The sequence below is a fragment of the Solanum pennellii genome, chromosome 7 (genome assembly GCF_001406875.1).
Source record: "Solanum pennellii chromosome 7, SPENNV200".
In the NCBI taxonomy this organism is placed as follows: Eukaryota; Viridiplantae; Streptophyta; class Magnoliopsida; order Solanales; family Solanaceae; genus Solanum; species Solanum pennellii.
In genome coordinates this window covers 64,424,826-64,444,194 of record NC_028643.1, presented here as the reverse complement: position 1 = coordinate 64,444,194, position 19,369 = coordinate 64,424,826, and the positions used below count along the sequence as shown (strand labels likewise).

The 19,369-nt window shown below is 37.0% G+C and overlaps 2 protein-coding genes across 4 annotated transcripts; one reads left to right on the top strand and one right to left on the bottom strand.

Moving 5' to 3' along the window:
* The first annotated feature begins 355 nt into the window (after positions 1 to 355).
* On the top strand, positions 356 to 13,475 carry LOC107026071 (O-fucosyltransferase 35). Its single transcript, XM_015226915.2, has 9 exons — positions 356 to 1,119; positions 1,717 to 1,875; positions 1,957 to 2,029; positions 2,117 to 2,187; positions 2,277 to 2,365; positions 10,853 to 10,985; positions 11,133 to 11,365; positions 12,049 to 12,525; positions 12,662 to 13,475. The coding sequence occupies exons 1-9, from the start codon at positions 613 to 615 to the stop codon at positions 12,858 to 12,860; spliced, it is 1,941 nt and encodes a 646-aa protein (XP_015082401.1). The 5' UTR covers positions 356 to 612; the 3' UTR covers positions 12,861 to 13,475.
* Positions 13,476 to 14,681: 1,206 nt separating this feature from the next.
* LOC107024202 (MOB kinase activator-like 1A) lies at positions 14,682 to 18,551 on the bottom strand. 3 transcript variants are annotated; one of them, XM_027918142.1, is made up of 7 exons: positions 18,426 to 18,551; positions 18,149 to 18,197; positions 17,959 to 18,067; positions 17,209 to 17,302; positions 15,454 to 15,587; positions 15,206 to 15,369; positions 14,682 to 15,069 (listed from the first exon to the last, which is right to left on the bottom strand). In XM_027918142.1, the coding sequence occupies exons 1-7, from the start codon at positions 18,461 to 18,463 to the stop codon at positions 14,998 to 15,000; spliced, it is 660 nt and encodes a 219-aa protein (XP_027773943.1). In that variant the 5' UTR covers positions 18,464 to 18,551; the 3' UTR covers positions 14,682 to 14,997. The 3 variants fall into 3 exon arrangements, with proteins under 3 accessions (XP_027773943.1, XP_015080610.1, XP_027773944.1); XM_015225124.2 differs by having other exon boundaries at positions 18,276 to 18,436; XM_027918143.1 differs by lacking the exon at positions 18,426 to 18,551 and adding an exon at positions 18,276 to 18,353 and having other exon boundaries at positions 18,154 to 18,197.
* Positions 18,552 to 19,369: the final 818 nt, after the last annotated feature.

Sequence of the window (19,369 nt, the reverse complement as noted above, 5' to 3'; positions counted from 1 at the left end):
TTTTTTTTTTTTTTTTTAGGTTTTGGAAGAGTTTAACCTTAGCTCTGATACCATGATATAATAATGAGTCTTATTGATTAAAGATTGTACATCCGATATATATAGAGAAAACATGAATAAATAATTACACATGAGTCACATAATTTGTGCTAATTATAGTTACTCCTATTACAAACAACCCCTAGGATATGCAATAAGTTTATTACAACAGAATAAGTGAAGTAAAAAAAAAAAAAGCATTGGTAGGATGCTATCCTAACACAATGATGTGAATTTGAATTAGTAAAAAAAACGGAGATAAAGAATCGTCCAAACAAGGTGTAAGAAAACGAGTGAGGGGATGATGATGTATTCATTCATCCGCGTGTACAGGCAGTTGAAAATGGCGGCTCCGGTAGGCAACTTTCCATGGGCTGGACAATTTAAAACTTGTAACAATGATTGAATTCTCCCTTCCTTTTTACTCTATGCTCCATCTCTTCCACTTTCTCTCCATTAATGCCTAATCATCTTCAATAATATCACTTCACCCATCTGGATCCTGACCAATCTATACCAATTACCACGTACAACTATAGCTAATGTATTCAAATTCTTGTTAATTAATACGAAATGGGTCATCATCATAACAACCATCATAGCCATCACCACTCCACCGCCACTGATGGCGTTCCACAGAGGGTCAATAGTCCACGATTTTCTGGACCAATGACTCGAAGAGCTCATTCTTTTAAGAGAACCAATAATACTAACCAAAACGCCCAAAATACTGGTGCTGGTAGTAGTAATAGTACTTCTACTTTGAATACTCATCATGAGATTGATGTACCGCTTAACTCACCCAGATCTGAAACTAATGCGAGTATTGCTGATGAGTATGAGATTTCAGGAGAAAAGAAGCACACCCATTTGAGTAATGTTATCCAAAGGGTGCATTTGAGGAAAAAGTTGGAATCTTTGACTGTCGATTTTGGGTTTGGATTGGAATTGAAAGGAAGGAAGAAGTTGGGGCACTGGATGTTCTTGGTGTTTTGTGGGTTCTGCTTGTTTATGGGTGTTCTCAAGTTTTGTGCATATGGATGGTTTGGATCTGCTATTGAAAGAGTTGCGTACAGTCAGGTTATTTTTTAGTTCTGGAAATGGAATTTTTCACTCCTCATTTGTTTTTCCTTCAAAATTTGGTTTGTTTTTGGTTGTTTTCCAAGATCAATTGGAGCTCAATATTTAAGACTTAGTTTTGAATGATTAAATATTAACTGTAACACTTTCTGTTCTTCTGGAGGTATTTGCTTCTCAGTAGTGGTCAACTTTTTTTTTGGCTATTAATAGTATGCTTGCCTGTAGTAAACCTTAAATCTAGTTGGTTGTTCACATGATATGGTCCTGAATATATCCATTAAATAATTCCTACTGATTTTTGCAACAAAGACAGTGGGGATGTGGCACAACAGTGTGTATTGTCTTTGATGCAACTATCAGGCTATAGGTGAAGCATGTAAACTAAAACATATGTTACATAGAGAACGAAGGAAAATGATGAGATAGGCAGATAGATAGCCTTGGGTTCTGTTAGATTTTAATCACGAGTTTCTTTGTTAGCCAGGTCTCTGTTTTGAAAATGCAAACTAATGATTTTGCTGTTCTGCTTTCTACTAATATCAAGACTAGTTGCATCAGTAAATTATGTTTCTTCAAATGTTCGACATTGCCCAACAGGATTCATATGACTCACTGGTCAGTCTAAGGGATCAGAGCACTCATACCTATAGACATATGGATGGAGATACCAAACATAGTGGAGAACGGAATCATTTGGAACAGACTCTAAGTATGGTTGCATCGGGTGTTGTTGGTAACCAGAATAACATCCTAGATGTAAGTTCTATCACAAATCTTCCAGCTTGTTAACTAAAGGAAGTATCACATCTAAATGTTGTTCTCTTTTTCCCTTTTCAGTATTCAGAAATATGGTTGCAGCCTAACAGTGAAAATTTCACTCAGTGCATTGAGCGGACAAAGAGTCAGAAACGTAAACACCTGAACAACTGAAATTCATTTTTATTCAGCCTATTAACTTTTTTTACCTTATCCTCATCCGTTTTGCTTTCTTTGGCAGTTGTAGATGCAAAGACAAATGGTTACCTTCTGATAAATGCAAATGGTGGCTTAAATCAGATGAGATTTGGGGTCTGGTTGTTATAGGTTTCATGCTTCAGTTCCTTTTGTTAAAGATTCCTATTATCTCCATCTGATAAACAAATAATTCTAGAATGCAGATCTGTGATATGGTAGCTGTTGCTAAAATCATGAAGGCAACACTTGTACTTCCTTCCCTTGATCATACATCCTACTGGGCAGATGAAAGGTGCTCTGCTTTTACCACTTCATTGAAATCATATTCATTATGAAATGGTTATTTTGATAGGCAAACGTTATGGAAGATACCCACCACCCACAGCACATACTTTAGTTAGTTTGAATAACCAAAATTACATGTATCATGTGTGTTGGATTGTTTTTCACCCTAGTAGTTTCTTGTTGATCCTTTTGTGTAATGTGTACTGACTGCACCCTACTTAGCTGACCCATTCTTGTATAAAACTTATAAAGATCATTAGCCATATGTAGTGCTCAAAACTATAAGATATGGGGCCCTTGTGAATGGACAAGAAGTCTAGCATCAATGAACAACATAGAGTCCTAAGTTTAGGACTGTGGTTACAGGTGCTTCTACTTATGAAGTTCACAGTCTCATATGTCTGGAGCAGAATGAGAATCCTGGGATTCTACCGTAAATAGATGATCTTTGGCAAGTGCATTAGTTGATGTTGAAGGGGAAGCTTTAGTCTTTAGATGATTCTTAGTTTGTCATATACATGGTTGATGGTGGTCCCGTGTTGAAGCACTTATGTGCTAACAAGTTCATGCTTCTAGCTTCGAGAGAAACTTTCATGATATACCTGGGAGAAGAGAAGAAAAACAATTAAGTGAAGGAAAAAAATCTCTTTTTTTTATGACATTGAAAGTATAAAGGGTGTATTTAGGAGAGTCATTACATAAGACTTGAAGTTTGTCAAAAAGACTTGAAGTTTGTTCCACTGTTCTCAAAGTAATCATTGAAGGTGAAATGAGGTAGAATGGGTGAATCCACCGTCTGATGGTCTTTAAGAGAGTCATGTCAGGTTAAAGACAAAGCGGTAGTCATTCTTTTCTGTGATTTTATGACCAATAAACAAGCGAGGTTAATGTTCTTCAAGGTTCAAGACCACAATGTTATCTGAGTTTGCAGTTACATTACCAATTATTGACTGCGGATGCTATTCTTTATGGAACCTTTTCTTGATATACGTTACACAATTATGCTCACGATAAGAGAAAGAGTGTCTTGTTACTTGATGAATGGAAGCATGTCTCCAGGGCTGAGACTGATAAATCAGTTTAGGATGCATGTTGAGAATCTAGCGTTAGATGGCATGATTTATGAAGGATGCAATGATGGAAAAATCCTCCCTCAAAGGATGATGGTGAAGAACGAGCCTAATACTCAATTTTCTTACAGGTTTATTAGCCTAGAAATCAGTTGGCTAGTAGTGATGACACTTCAGGTTCGGGAAACTTAAAACAGAAGTTGTAAGAAAGAAATGTTAACTTAGGCATCACAATTTCGATTTTGGAGGATCTCCTTTAAGGTACAAGACGTTGAGGCAGTTGAAAGAGTCTCGTCATTGGGCTGCTACTTTTCTCTTTTTGTTGGGTAACAATTGTGTGTGCAATATGCTTTTGAGAAATCTTCCCAGTATACCATATGGGAAGCCACTTAACACAATATGACAGTAGTGTATTTAAATTCCACTGCTGCCCATATTAGGTTTTTATATCCAATTTTTAAATTGAAATTCCATTGTATACCACCATCATAGGAAAAACGCTAATTCCTACCTTTTTAAAGGGATTTTGTTTTAATTATACCCTCAGGTCCAATTTCAACCATTTATACCATCAATTTCTCTCTACTCATAAAAAAAACTTTACTCACAACAAAATCGGTTAAATTCAAACCCAGTTTCCCTATATCTCTTAAATATTTCACGCAAAAAAAATCGAAAGGACGTACGTTCCCCAATTTTTGACTCTTCATTCAGTATTCAAATCAGCTCTACTATATTCAGATAAAGCTATTATCAAAACAACCCCATTCAAATAAAAATTACAATATAACAAACCGAACTTACCAGTACTCAAATAAAATTTACAATATAACAAACCAAACTTACCAGTACTCAAATACTTCTCTTTCCCACATTCTCTTCTACATGCATTATATATGGCGTTCTATTTTCTTCTTGAAGCAATTCCGAGTCCTCCATGGAAAATTTTAAATGACAGATTGTTTGTTCTACACAAAAAGAATGGCGCAGAACACAATGTATGAAAAAAATATCACCTAATAGATGAAAAGTCTGATTGTGGATAAAATAGATAGAGTAAGATGTAGCCCCATGGGAGCAACTTGTCTAGAAAAACCTACAAATGCGTCCTACCAATGCAGAATTGGCTAAAATAGGGGATAATGGGGAAAACGGTCCATATATGGGATAGCTACTATTTGAGGATAGGTTTTAAACTTGTAAGATAACTTCTAACATTATTATTATCACAACAACATACTCAGTGTTATCCCACCAGTGGGGTCTTGGGAGAGTTGTGTGTATGCAAACTTTACCCCCTACCTTGGAAGATAGAGAGGTTTGTTTTTGATAGACCCTCGGCTCAAGTAAACACATTTACAAAGCAGTTCAAATGACTAAATCAGTGGGAGTGAAGAAGCCCAGAAAAAATGCTAAAGAACGCATGACAAAGCATCCTTAAGAAGGAATCTTCACTACAACAACAACAACAAACCCAATGAAATCTCATAAAGTGGGTACGGAGATGGTAAGAGTATATGCAGCAGACCTTACCACTACCTCTCTAAGGGAGAGAGACTATTTCCAAATAATCCTCATTTCAAGCAAATCAAAGTAGTAATTAAAAAGAAAACATGATAGCTAATCGCAAAGTAGTGCAGAGCATATATGCAAGGAACTGTAACAAACAACAAGGTGCAGTCACCTAAACACAGTAAACTACAGATGATGATCAAAAATCCAAAATCAAAGACTACATGAATATGCTAATACTACTAATCGACACAGAGCTCCGAACCCCCAATTAGATAGAGACAAGAACATGCTAGTAATAATAACAAACTCTCAACTGCCTAACTAACCCTCTACCCTAATCCGTGTTCTCCATAATCTCCTATCTAAGATCATGTCCTCGGGGCGTGTCATGTCCTGTCAAATCACCTCTCCCTAAAACTTTTTTGGCTCAACTCTACTTCTCATGTAACCATTCCTAGCTAATCTCTCACACCTCCATATTGGGGCATTCATGCTTCTCATCTTCACATGACCGAACCATCTCAGCCTCACTTCCCACATATTGTCCTTCATCGACACCACTCCTACCCTGTCCCTCTCCTAGTATGCCCATACATCCTTCTCAACCTTCCATTTCCACAATTTTCATCTTCTAGACACGAGAGTTCTTCATTGACCAACAGTTCGCTCCATACAGTATAGCCAGTCTAACCACCGCTTTTTAGATTCTTTCAGCTTTGGTGACACATTCTTATCACACAAGACTCCTCATTAGATTTAGTTTGTTGTTTCCAACCTTAAGCTTAACATTATCTCCGCCGCTAGTCTTGTTGATTAGAACTATGTCATTTGCAAATGACATACATCATGTCACCTCACCTTGGATTCGTTGAGTCAATTCATCCATCACCAAGAAATAAAAATGGTCTAAGAGATGATCCCTTGTGCAAGATCACAACTAGAAAGTGTTCTAAGTCCACACCTACTGTTCATATCTAGGTCGTGGCTCCAGCACATGCCCTTAATCTCCATAGGGATCCCTTTAGCCTCCGGGCGTAGACAAGGTGATCCCATGTCACCATTCCTATATATCTTAGCTATTGAAGGTTTTAATCACATGCTTAAAATAGCCAAAAGAAATAGGTGGATCAGAGGCTTTGGTTCTCATACTAATAAGGGCAGTGCTATGGAGATCAGTCCCCTTTTTTATGTAGATGACTCACTTGTCTTCTGTGATGCATACGTAGATCAAGTCAGACATGTAAGGGTTATCTTAGCAATTTTCGAAGGCATTTCTAGAGTTACATGTCAACTGGCACAAGAGTTTTATCTTCCCTGTTAACCAAGTGAATAATTCAGAACTCTTTGCTGAGACTCTGGGATGTCAGATAGCATCACTACCTACCAAATAGCTTGGGATGCCATTGGGTGCAAAAAATAAAGAGCTTGAAATATGGAGTGAAATACTGGGGAAGTGTGATAAGAAACTAGCGAGGTGGAAGAGCCAATACCTATCACTGTGGTGGTGGTGGGGAGGGGGGGTTGGGGGGTTGGTAGGTTGACCCTTGTCAAATATGTGATGAATGCTTTTCCTACATACATGATGAGCTTGTTTCTAATACGAAAAAGCATTGAGAAGATTAACAGATTAAGGAGGTCCTTCTTATGGCAAGGAAATAAGGAGAAAAGAGTTTATAATCTGATTAAGTGGGATTCACTAGACACTAAAGAGAAATCAAGAGGGCTTGGGCATGAAATATCTCAGCATACAGAGTGAATGCTTACTTCAAAAATTGCTTTGGAGGTTTTGCACAATGATATGGCTTTGTGGAGAAGGTTTATTGAAGATAAATATGGTTTGCAAAGCTAGTGGACCACTGAGAAGGTCATGGGCACCTTTGGATGCAGTGTTGGGAAGACCATCAGGAGGTTGTTGCATTAGTTTTACAACAACATTTCCTTCCAAGTGGGTAATGGAATGAGAGTTGATTTCTGGAGTGAGCATTGGGTGGGGGAAGATAACTTGAAAAGTCTTTTCCCCCATCTTTGCATTCTGGTCTCACAAAGGAATACCTCAGTCTCAGGTGTGGAGTCCCCAGAGTTGGAATTTGATCTTTAGAAGAGCACTGGAAGATTGGGAAGTGACAAAGATTGTTAGACTTCTCCATGTTTTGAGTAGTTTCTCAGGTATTGCGACTAATGTAGACAATACTATTTGGTCACTACACAATAAAGGAGCCTTCACAGTGAAGTCATGCTATTGGTGGAGGGATAATAGTCAAGTCAACACAGAATTATAGGTTCAGAAACTAATTTGGAAGGTTAAAAGTCCATTAAAAGTAGCTTATTTTAATTGGTTCGTGGTAAGACTAGAATGCCTAACACATGAAGTGTTACAAGGGAGAGGTTTCCAGATTTGCTCAAGGTGTTATATGTGCAATCAACAAGCATAGGTAAATAATAATCTATTTCTTCATTACAAAGCCACTACAAATCTATGGAACATGTTCCTCTGTATCGTAGGAGTCAGTTGGGTAAGGCCTAAGTCTATTATGGTTTTGCTCAACTGCTGGAATGATATTGGCAGCAGAGAAGCCAATTAAGATTGTTGGAGATTCATGCCAGCTTGTGAGTGATGGACATTGTGGAAGGAGAGAAATTCAAGATGTTTTGAAGGCAAAGGGACCAACAGCCAGGGGACTAGAATCCAACGACTTAGTTTACTTTATTTTTGGTGTAAACAGGATACGGTAGGGGATATAATAGACATAGTTGACTTCAAGGGACAAAGTGCACACGCCATGTGTGGATTGTAAAATGATCCTCATCATTAATTGTTGATGAGTTTTTTGTGAATACAAAGTTACCGTTACTTAAAAAAAAACTCCCCTTAGAACTTTGTCATAAGCCTTTTCTAGATAGATGAACACCATGTGAAGGGCCCTCTTCCTCTCGCTATATTCTATACTAGCCTCCTAAACAGATAAATAACTTCTGTAGTTGAACACTCCGACATGAATCCGAACCGGTTCTCGAAAATAGACACACTCCTCTTCACCCTCATCTCTCCCCCTCTCCCTAACTTTCATAACAACTTGATGCCCTTATGGTTGTTGCAATTCTGAATGTCACTTCTGTTATTGTACAACGGGATCATCATACTCCACTTGCATTTTTATGGAATCTTTACCGTCTGCAAAGCAAGTGATTTTAAACAACTAGTCAACCATTCCATACTTGTCGTGTTTGTGCTCATCCAAAATTCCATCGGAATCTCGTCAGGCCCTACCTCTCTCCCTCTACGCATCCAAATGAATAACATCTTTAACCTCCTCAATCTTTATACGCTTACAATACCCAAAACCACAACACCTTCCGAAGTGCTCCAATCTCCTTCCCCTTTTTCATTCAATAGTTTATGGAATAAAAGTGTCGTCTTCGTCTAATAAGTGCCTCATCTACTAATACTTTTCCATCTTCATCTTGATGCACTTCACTTGGTTCAGGTCTCGATTCCTCCTCTCTCTCATCTTAGCTATCCTATAAAGCTTCTTATCTCCGCTTTTGTCCTCTAGTTCTACACATAAACGTTCAGAAGTTGCTACTTTTTCACCGTAACTGCTACCTTTTCCTCCTTCCACACCATCTTATACCCTTCCTATTCTTCTTCTCCTCCTCATCCTTACTCTCCACCAACTTCGCATATGCCACCTTCTTGACTTCCACTTTTCCTTGGATGTCCCCATTCCACCACCAATCCCCTCGATGCCCACCAAAGTTACCTCTCAAGACTCCCAGCCGGTCCCAACATATATTTAACTGAGGTGTAGTAATGTAGTTATTGTATGGCGTAGCTCAGGGTTTAACTCACTTCGGCAAAGGTAGAGGTTTTGAATCTTAGTCACAAGTTCGTACCCTACGCAAGATGAACTAAGCCTAGTATTTGAGTTTAAAAGGGTAGAGGGGCAGACCCATCATTCTCGAGTTTCGAAGGTTGCGTTGATCCTAGGATTTTGGCTCCAAACAGATTTTTGGGTATCAAATAAAAAAGAAAGAAAGATAGAGTAAGGTCAATTTTACGGAAGAAATAAGATCAGGAAACAGAAAATGAGAATATAACAAATATTGAAGAAAAGCAGAAAAGAAAGGGAAAGAAAAAGAGGAAGAGTCACCTTCTCAAAAAAGAAAAGAAAAGGAAGACTCATAAGATGGGGAAATATATGATGTTCTTCTTCAAAAGAGCTGGTGGGTCCCTCCAGAATTTTGAGTCTTAGGTACAACGAGCACATCCAATCATCTCTTAAGATTGTGGAGGCATCTTTAGCCACATGGAGACTTCTAAAAAAGTTATGTGAGAGAAATAGTGACGGCAAAATGAAGCCCATTTTCACTTGCCTGCCCATATTTAAATAGGTTGAGTGAGTGATAATGATAATGGGTGAAATTTGTGTTCAACCCATATTCAAACTGCGCCAAAATTGGTCACTCATGGGTCTGAGTTGTCTACGGCTAAATCACTCACTGCTGCATAGGTAACTAGTTAAGATTTAATTAATGTGTGTCACTCTTGAGATTTTTGAGGCCTTTGTGTTAGTTGTTTTCCCAAGTTTGATTCAGTCAGTACTTTTTGAGAAGTCTTTTCTTTAACTTCAAAAATAGTTTGCACTGGCATATTGTAGGAAATATATGTCATTATTAGCTCTTCGAGGATACATACATGTTCACGTGCCGTACTCCACCTTCTGAAGCAATTACCTGTAGCTTTTTGCTATCTGCATCCTAAAACATAGACCCTATTTTTCTAATCCTAATTGAATAAATAATTATATTGATTGTAGTGTAACAATGTCTAAAATCATAATTTGAACTGTACAAAAATTAAATAATCCGTCAAAAAACTAGCATCAAGTTTGAAAATTGTATAGAAATACTAACAATATATATTATTTTAAAACGTTTAGCTATTTGGTGACTCTTCAAGGTTATAATATTACTAATTTGATAGTAGCATTACATTGATGTACCTTCATCGGATATATTTTAGTTGTTGCAAACGTGCTACTTATAGGATAAGTTTATTATCAAGGTTTCGGTATTAACAAAAATAATGCTCAAATTCATATCTGGTGATGTATAAAATCTAACAACAGAAGTTTCATAACCCCTATATAAAATGGGTCAATCTTACCCAACCATTTATAAACCTAATTTTATCCCGCTTAAATATGGGTGGGTTGGATTATGACTGTTTTTGCTCAACCTGTTTTCTACCCGCCCATTTGCCACCACCATACATGAATAACAGAGTTGCAGCAGAGGTAGAGAGGTGCTAGTGCCGTACACATTGGTCATCTTAACTTATGAAGCATAAAAACCATCTGCAGCCTACTTCAACCCTCATTAGAGTGGCCAAAGTAGCTACAAAATATAAAAGGCTTGGGTATAGTGTTCTAAACTTGGCGAATCAGTGGTAATGAAAACATGCAGCTGTTGATTTACTAGATATTAATAAATCCAAATGACAGTGTTTGCAGTCAAAGATTGGGCCATTTTTTATCTTCTTGAAGATTGCTTTTATCTTCTTTTCATCTTTCCTTTCTCTGTGTAAAGCATGTGAAATATTTTGTTCTGGGGTTCCCACTGAGACTTGAACCAAGAACTTTTACTTCCATCTAACCGTTTATCACCTCATCTAAAAACACAAACGGGTAGATGCGACAGAATTTGATTTATCTATTTATGCGAACATCGTCCTCCCCACCCCCTCCCCAATGCCAATCAGCAACAATAGAATAAGCAAGGGGCTCGTGATTGTTTTATTCACGAATGCTTTGCATCTATATACTCTTGTTCGATTTAAGTGATAGCTCTAGATGTTTTTTTCATTGACTTGGCTCCCTTTGATCTCTACCTTTGTTTCCTAAATGCAGTGGCTTCAAAGATCTTTTCGATTGGCAGCATTTTATTGAAACTCTAAAGGATGACATCCACATTGTCGAGACATTACCACCAGAATTTGCTGGAACTGAGCCTTTTAACAAAACACCTATATCCTGGTCTAAGGTGAAGTACTTAACTGATTTATATGGGTATTTTTTATATTGATTGTGAGTACTCCTTTGAGTGAAGTATGAAACTAACAACAGATTCCAAATGTTTTGGCGTGGTGATGAGTATCCTGTCATACTTACATGATTCTTATTTGATCAGGTTAGTTACTATAAATCAGAGGTCCTCCCTCTGCTGAAGCAGCACAAAGTAATGTATATTACTCACACTGATTCTCGGATAGCCAACAATGGGATACCCAATTCTATTCAGAAGCTGAGATGCCGTGTAAATTACCAAGCGTTGAAATACTCGGCCCCCATTGAAACTTTGGGAAGAATTTTGGTTTCGAGGATGCGACAAGATGGCAATCCTTATCTTGCTTTGCATTTAAGGTCAGTCGCAGCCTCTTTCTCTCATAGCTGTTAGAGCTATAGTGACATACAACTCTATTGTTGTTTGTGTCATTGCTTTTGATTGATGCTAGGATTATAAAATGAAACAGTGCGAGTCAAACATCTCTTAGGATAAAAAAGAGGAGGAAAAATTCTGGATGCCACTTTTCATTTGAAGGATCAGGCCAGTTGATGTACCACACATGCCATTCATTATGTTAGCTTAGTTTGATTCTTCATTTGAATCAAAATACATTAAGAAATGGCTACTAGACCACGTCATGCCTGCATCATTACGCTTATGTTAGCTCTCTGTATATCACTGTAATTGAACTAGGTGACAAAATTATCTAAGTTATGTAACTTTGAGGTCATTATTTTTGCAGGATTAGTATTCATACTTTGATGCTTTAATTGGTCACAGTTATCTTAGTTTTACTTCTAATCTTAAATAGGACCATTGCACTCTTAAAGCAATGGCTTTGACTGAACTTCTTTTTGTAGCTGCAGAGTTGTCATATCAGATAAATGTAGTTCAGTTTGTTTCCCAATTATTTTGATGGATATAAAGTCATGTGGATGATACATTGCATAAATTATAATGCTGATGTCTCTTAGCAGAGTCTGTTAAAACTGTTGTTCTGAATCCTTTTCACATAAGCAGTTTATGATGCTACTTGCAGATACGAGAAGGATATGCTTGCTTTTACAGGCTGCAGTCATAATTTGACAGCAGAAGAGGATGAAGAACTCCGTAGCATGCGTTATGAGGTTGGCCATTGGAAGGAAAAGGAGATCGATGGTGCAGAAAGAAGAAAGCTTGGTGGTTGCCCGTTGACCCCCAGGGAGACTGCCCTTCTGCTTAAGGGGCTGGGATTTCCACCCAGTACAAGGATTTACTTGGTGGCTGGTGAAGCATATGGGAATGGAAGCATGCAACCTCTTCTGGAGAATTTCCCAAACATCTTTTCCCATTCAACTCTTTCAACAGAGGAGGAATTGAACCCTTTCAAGAATCACCAAAACATGTTGGCTGGTTTGGACTATGTTGTTGCTCTTCAGAGTAATGTTTTCGTTTACACATATGATGGAAATATGGCCAAGGCAGTGCAAGGTCATAGGCGCTTTGAGAACTTCAAGAAGACTATTAATCCGGACAGGTAATTATTCTTGCCATCTGCCTATTCCATTGTTCTCTGGCTAGTCAGATTTTCTGTTAAACTATGAGAATGCAATATTCCCAAATCAAAGCACTTCCGTCAGCCTAACTTTTGGAATCTAACCTTCCTTTTGCAGGATGAATTTTGTAAAGCTAGTTGATGAACTCGATGATGGTATGATCTCGTGGAAGAAATTCAGCTCCAAAGTAAAAAAGCTTCACGAGACTCGTTCTGGGGCTCCTTATATGAGAGAGCCAGGTGAATTCCCGAAGCTGGAAGAGAGCTTTTATGCTAATTCCCTTCCTGGCTGTATATGTGAGAAAACCCACAGATAGCAAAGTTTGAACACAAAGTACGTAGTCTCTTGATCCCGTTGGAGTTCAGCTTGGGACATTATGGGAGGTATTGCCATGCATATATTCTAAGAGCATGTTGATTGAGTCTCTACTAAAGAATTCATCTCATTGGGACTTCTCCCTGTTTAGAAACAGGTGACTTGTATATATGCAGACCATCAAGGTCAAATTCAGCATTTTGCTGCTGGTGCAGAGTCAAGTATACCGTTCATCCATACAAAGACATTAGTCCTTTTGTTAATTGGACATTTTACACGATAATTTATTGGCAAGGAGGATGGTGCTGCCAATATCCACATACGGCAGTGTATGCACCCTGCAGAGCCAAATGATAAGTTTTGTTGGTGGTTGATATAGAATGTATTGTTTCTTGAGATACACATGACCAAAATTACATTGTTAATCACATTTTTTCTGGCCTCCTTTCTATTGAATTGCTTGAGATGAGCTTAAATGCAGTGACATTGTCATTGAAGATTCATCTTCACTTAGCTGACTCTAACTTGTGTGAGAGTGAGACTGAGACTGAATTGTTTCTGTTGAATAGCCATACTTGTAAAAGTTATCAGATTGAAATTCTTTTGACTGTCTTCATGTTTTTTCACTCTTTCATTGCTGCAAAACTTGATTCTTTTGACAGTCTTTATGATTTTTTCACTCTGAAATGTGTTGTACAACTGCAGTTGTATGTGAATTCTTGCAACATGTTTTCAGTGATAGTGATACTGCCAAATACATATGGAATACTTTTGGTCACTCCCTTGGAATTAATCCAATGGGGAGATGTTAAAAGAATTTTCAGTACTTGGTGGAACTTAAGCACCACCAACAGTGTACATAGTATATCCCTATTTGTATTTCTTAGGTTATCTGGAAAAAAAACTGGACAACTTATAAATATGCCGATCATAAAAAAATTGTGACTTCAAGTGTGGAGGTGCATATCCTGTGGAGTATCAAGGCAGCCATTTGCACTGCCTTTTTCAAACTGTGACACAACAGGTACATGGGGTGAACTTTGTTCAAGAATTCAAAGGTACAAAGTCAAGTCAGGTGGATGGAATCCGAGATAGGTAAGATGCAAGCCAACACAGATGGGAGCTTCATCTATGAAAACTCTAGAGCTGGCGTAGGAGTAATCATTAAGGATGCTAGTGGTAACACTATCATGGCATTCTCAATGCAAGACCAACAATCAAGCTGAAGCTATGACAACATTGTATGTTACCAGATGGTGCAAGAAAGCTGGCTATAACAAATATGACTTGGAACTTGATTCTATGGTAGTGGCCAACATGATCATAACCAAGGATACCAAAACCTTGAACATATTTCCCACTGCTATAGAGAAGCCAACCAAATAATTGATTTTTTTGCTAAACAGGCCTCTTCAAGTGGAAGTCGTACCTTCAATTATTCTTTTCATCAATTTCCTAAATAGGTGAATGGACTCGTTCTAACTTAGCGTAAGGAGAAGATACGACAAATGTAATTCTTTTGTTAGTTGAACCATTGTTTCTTTTGCTTATAGTATGAAAGTTTATGTCACTTTAGCCTTTATGCAGATTGTTTAGTTTATCCTCATTGTTCTCTATCAGAGGTTAGGTGCATGTCCCCTCTACTTTTATAACTTTTTGGATTTAATAGACATGGTAGGGGTCAAGCCTAACCCCCCCACCCCCCAATTAAAGTGATGGCTTAATTTTATTTTTACTTTAAAAAAGAACGGGCAATTACAAGTGCAGTAAAAGGAACTCAAACTGCATCATCCCTAGCTGGGGAAGGCTTAGTTACCTCCAATTCCAAATATAACTACCATTACTTTTCCTCAAATATAGTCTGACATTTTCTTTACAGTAACACACACTAAAGGAGGCAAACTTGTAAAGAAGTTTCTTCAATTACAGAGAATGCTAGCACAAGGTAGTACAATTCAATAATAAAAAATCATGGAAGTTCATATAAATGGGTAAATTCTCCAAGGGTCGGACAAGTTCCCACACTTTTTGGGCTTTCCCTGTCCATTATCAAAACCATCTTCTCCTCACACAAACTAATCAATGAATGATGAAAGAAAGAAGAATAATTGTAGAAAATGAATTGAATTACAACATCACTAACGCTGCAGAATAGACTCAACGAGCTCATAGAGAGGTGCAAGCTCTGCCTTGTCAATTAAGCGAAACTCCTGTATCAAGCAAGAGCATGCATCAGTTTTCCTCAATCTACACTAACCACATTCTACTTGTATAGATATATCATGCACTACAAATTTATGAAATGCATTAAATCAATAACATCAAATGTACTTAGTATAAACTTACCCATGTGAACAAAACAAAGTGCTTAAAGCAAGTATTCATATGAGCTTCTTCTTTTAGACTGATAATCTTTTGGAAATGTGAATGATAGATATGAGCATATACACGAAATAATCGCTTAAATATTGTCTTCACAACATCCTGGAAGTTAGACGGAAATGGCGCACCTGTAGAGCATACCATTAATCACACATTGAATTTGGAAATTTTTATCAGAGTAAATATGCACAGCATAAAGAGAGATTACCCACCCAAATTTTGGGGAAAAATTGATTCGTCATCTAGCTGAGTTTCTATCCAACCCATCAAATAATCCACATATTTTGGTGCAGAAACTTCTATGGGTTTCTTTATACTAACTCCGTCGGCCCAACGATACTCGTACCTGCCAAAAGTTATATGCAAAAAATGTATCAGCCATGCCAATTTCCACAGACTGCAGCACCACAAGTTATTCCAGTGAGATAATCTAGTTATGGCTTCATTACCCATTCTCTTGTAGGGGTGTTCGCGTGGATCTTAATGTGGCAAAAGCCACAGGATTTTTTCCGTTGAAATATAGAGTGGCATGTAGGGAATGAAGAAGAGAATAGGATGAGGGGAGGGGAAGCGGGGTGAAGTCGTTTTGAGTTATTAAGTCATTTCACAGGGTTATCTGGAGAATGATGTAGGCAGAAGATGTGGAAGAAAATATGAGATACAAAAGAACTGAAGAAGGTAGCTTTTTCCACTTGGTGTGCTGTGAGGGATGCAATATTGATGACAAATGACTTAAGGAAGAGAATAATAATGGTAATGAGTTGGTGTTCTCGGAGTAGACAATTGAGAAGACAACCGTCTAGTTTCATTGCAAATTCACTACACATGTAATGAATCTTGCATTTCCACTAGAATGTTACAGTGGAAATACTAAGAAGACTGGAAGAGACAATTATGAATAGGAGGATGCATAAGATCAATACAGAAAAAAAGGCAATCTGAAGAGTTAAACCATTATGCATATTGTGACAGTTCGCAATGAATAAAATAGAAGATAGTGAGAGATACAGATAGTCCAAAATATTCCTTTTGTTTGATGAACTTTTTGGCGTAAGGAGGAAATTTCCATTTGAACCATAATGCTGGTTAAGCCACTCACTCACTTTTTGCGTTCTTTTACACGGTTGGTGTTTGACTGTTTTCAAATCATGAACTACTCTGATTTCTCCAAAAACGAAAATTGGTTAGCTAAATACACTACTAATGCACATCTATTTTGGTTGTCCTAAACTTGTGAACCACCATCACCCCCTGATTTGTTGAACTACATAAAAAAAATGTTCCAAGATGCTTGTCACTAGGTTGCAAAGACCTGGGAAGAGCAACTGCAGACAAAGTGCAATTGAGTATTGATCTAGGACTCAAAAACACAAAATAGGAAAGAGGTTGTTCAACAGCTACTGAGACTGGTATCACCAAAGCATGTGGCACACAAGTTGGAATTTTTCTTAACATCGTGGCTATCATGCAATTCTTCTAGTAGTTCCGAAGGTGGTAGTAAAATTCTTAAAACATCTTTCTCATCCCTTTCTCTCATCCTGAATGCATCTCTAAATAGGCACTTTTAAAGTAGCAAATCATCAGGGTAACGACAACTTAGTCTCTCGCTACTTTATATTTTGTTCAAGAGGATGTTTATGGTACTTAGATCTAAGAATATGTAACCCTCTGCCACTTGAAGAGTTTCATTTAACTCATATTTTCTTGGAGGGTTTAGCTATATAGACAGAGAACGATGAAGCTTCTTTCACCAATAGTGTCATGCTTAATAATACCAATGTTTTGCAATGTTAATGGTAATAACCTTCTCTTTTGATGATAATTATAGCTAGAGGGGTTTAGTCTGGCAAACAGATTCAATCATGATGGATAACATTGTAGTGTAACATATCTTACAATGGTTACTTATGTACTTAATAAATAAATAAATAGGATCTACCACAAAGTGAACAGATTAAAAAACCTACTTTGGCCCTGCAGACATTGTCGGGCAGCTCGATGGGGTGCAGAATTCCGTGAGAGTTCCATACAAGATATTTACTTGGTTGAAAAAGTCAACAGCTGTAGGAAAAGAGAGAGATAAAAAAAGTTAAGATCAACAGAAAGGTGCTTACGATAATAAAAAATTATCATATGTATGGATGCACAACATCTGGATTGACTACTTGGATCAAATTTCAAATATACAGATAAAGGGCAGACACCACACAACTTAATCTCAAAAGACATTCTCTTTTATGCTACAAATTGAAGATAGAAGATTGTGGGATAATAGTTCAACATACATGTCACAAAGGGACACCAAGAGTTGCTCGAAAGAACTATATATCCTTATTATTAAGGCAATATCATGGGCACCAGTTCTGTTACTGACCCTCCAAACAGTTGTTCCAACGAACAAGATTTATCATCTGCCTTCTCGAGAACTAGTGAAATCAAAATCACTCCTCGATACCATTTTCATGATTATATGGCAGAAATTTATGGTTCTAGCAATTACCAAAAGCTTAGATTCATCAAAAACTCAATATGAATGTCCACAAGAGTCCTAACTAAAGTCAATCAAATCCACATTCTCACAAGTCATGACGAAAAGAATTATTGTAAGCAGCCTAATGTCAAATTATTTATAACCTTGATTGGATGTAAGTGATAGACGCGCAAACAAAGTATACAGAAGCAACAAAACATGAGGGTTTCTTCAATGGATAACATACTATTTACAGCAAGCCACTCGTGAAGATCTTCTCCAGGCGGTAGGCGTACTGCTTCCCTCAAATTCCCACTACCTAAAGTAGCATCAATATGTTTCTTAAGTTGTGCACCCTGCATTTAGAAATAAGATACAAGAGAGCTTATAAAACATGAATAATAACAAAATCTATTTGAGGAACACAAAATTCTAACCTTACTTCCTGATTGAGCACTCTTTTTAGGACGAAAAGTCTTGTGGTTTCTGAAATTGATCATATCAATCAAAAAAAAAGAAAAATTAAACAAAAGATTGAGATTTCCAATTCTCAAATAGATATACCTGTTAGTTAGTCCAAAAAGACTCATGATTGAAGATCATCCAAGGGTATGAAATACTCCTAATTTGTAGTTATTATCATGATATGATGATTCATTGATGGATATATATAAATAAATAAATAAATAAAGAGAGAGGAAATGAGTGTATTACAGACTGGCATCAGTACTAATGAAGGACCCCTTCTCCATATATAGGCCAACCAAGCAGGCAGGTCGTCTTCTTTGCCATCGCCATGCTTACCTGGCTCTGCCCAGCCAATCTTTTCATTTTTCTACTCTACACATTCACATTCGGTGTTAATAAAAATTATTTAAATTCGCCTCTTATTTTACTATATATAATTTTCTTACAAGGAATATCATTTTAAATTTTTTTTTTTTTAACAAATCAGCGATTTCAAGTAAAAAATAAAAATTGTACAAATCGCTCGTAGAGCAGCTATCGACGGCCAAAACAATCGCTACATCAGTAGCGATTTTACCGTTTTGTTAGAAAGTTTTTTGATAATACCCTTTTCAAATTTTTATCAATTTTTTTGCCCTTTAGGCTTCGGATTCATATATTCTTTCTTCCCCTTAAGTATTTGGATGTATTCTCTCTTATACATCTCTCCCTTTTGTATTCGTATATTTGTTGATATATCTAAAACTTAAGATAAATTTTAAGAAATTTTTATAATTTAAAAGAAATATATGAAAATAATGTAATTAGCTCAACGTTATGAGATTTCTGTAAATTATGCATAAAATTAGAAAGAATATTTACTTTATTATTTAAAATAAAACTTAAGACTACACTAAGTAGGCGTTTGGCCATGTAATACCATATCACAATATGGTATCATGAGATCGAATCAGCGGTTGGACATGCGATTTTAAGCTGATTCCATATCATGAGATGTGAAACCATATTCTCCAAAAATCACGATATGGAATCATATGAGAATACCATATCATGAATTAAGTTATTTTAATATAAAAATTGATCCATGAGTTTATATTTTGTTAAAACAACCCCATATTTGTATCTACTAACAATTTATTTCACATGTAAATAAAATCTATAATCACATCATTACTTTTTAAAATTTATTC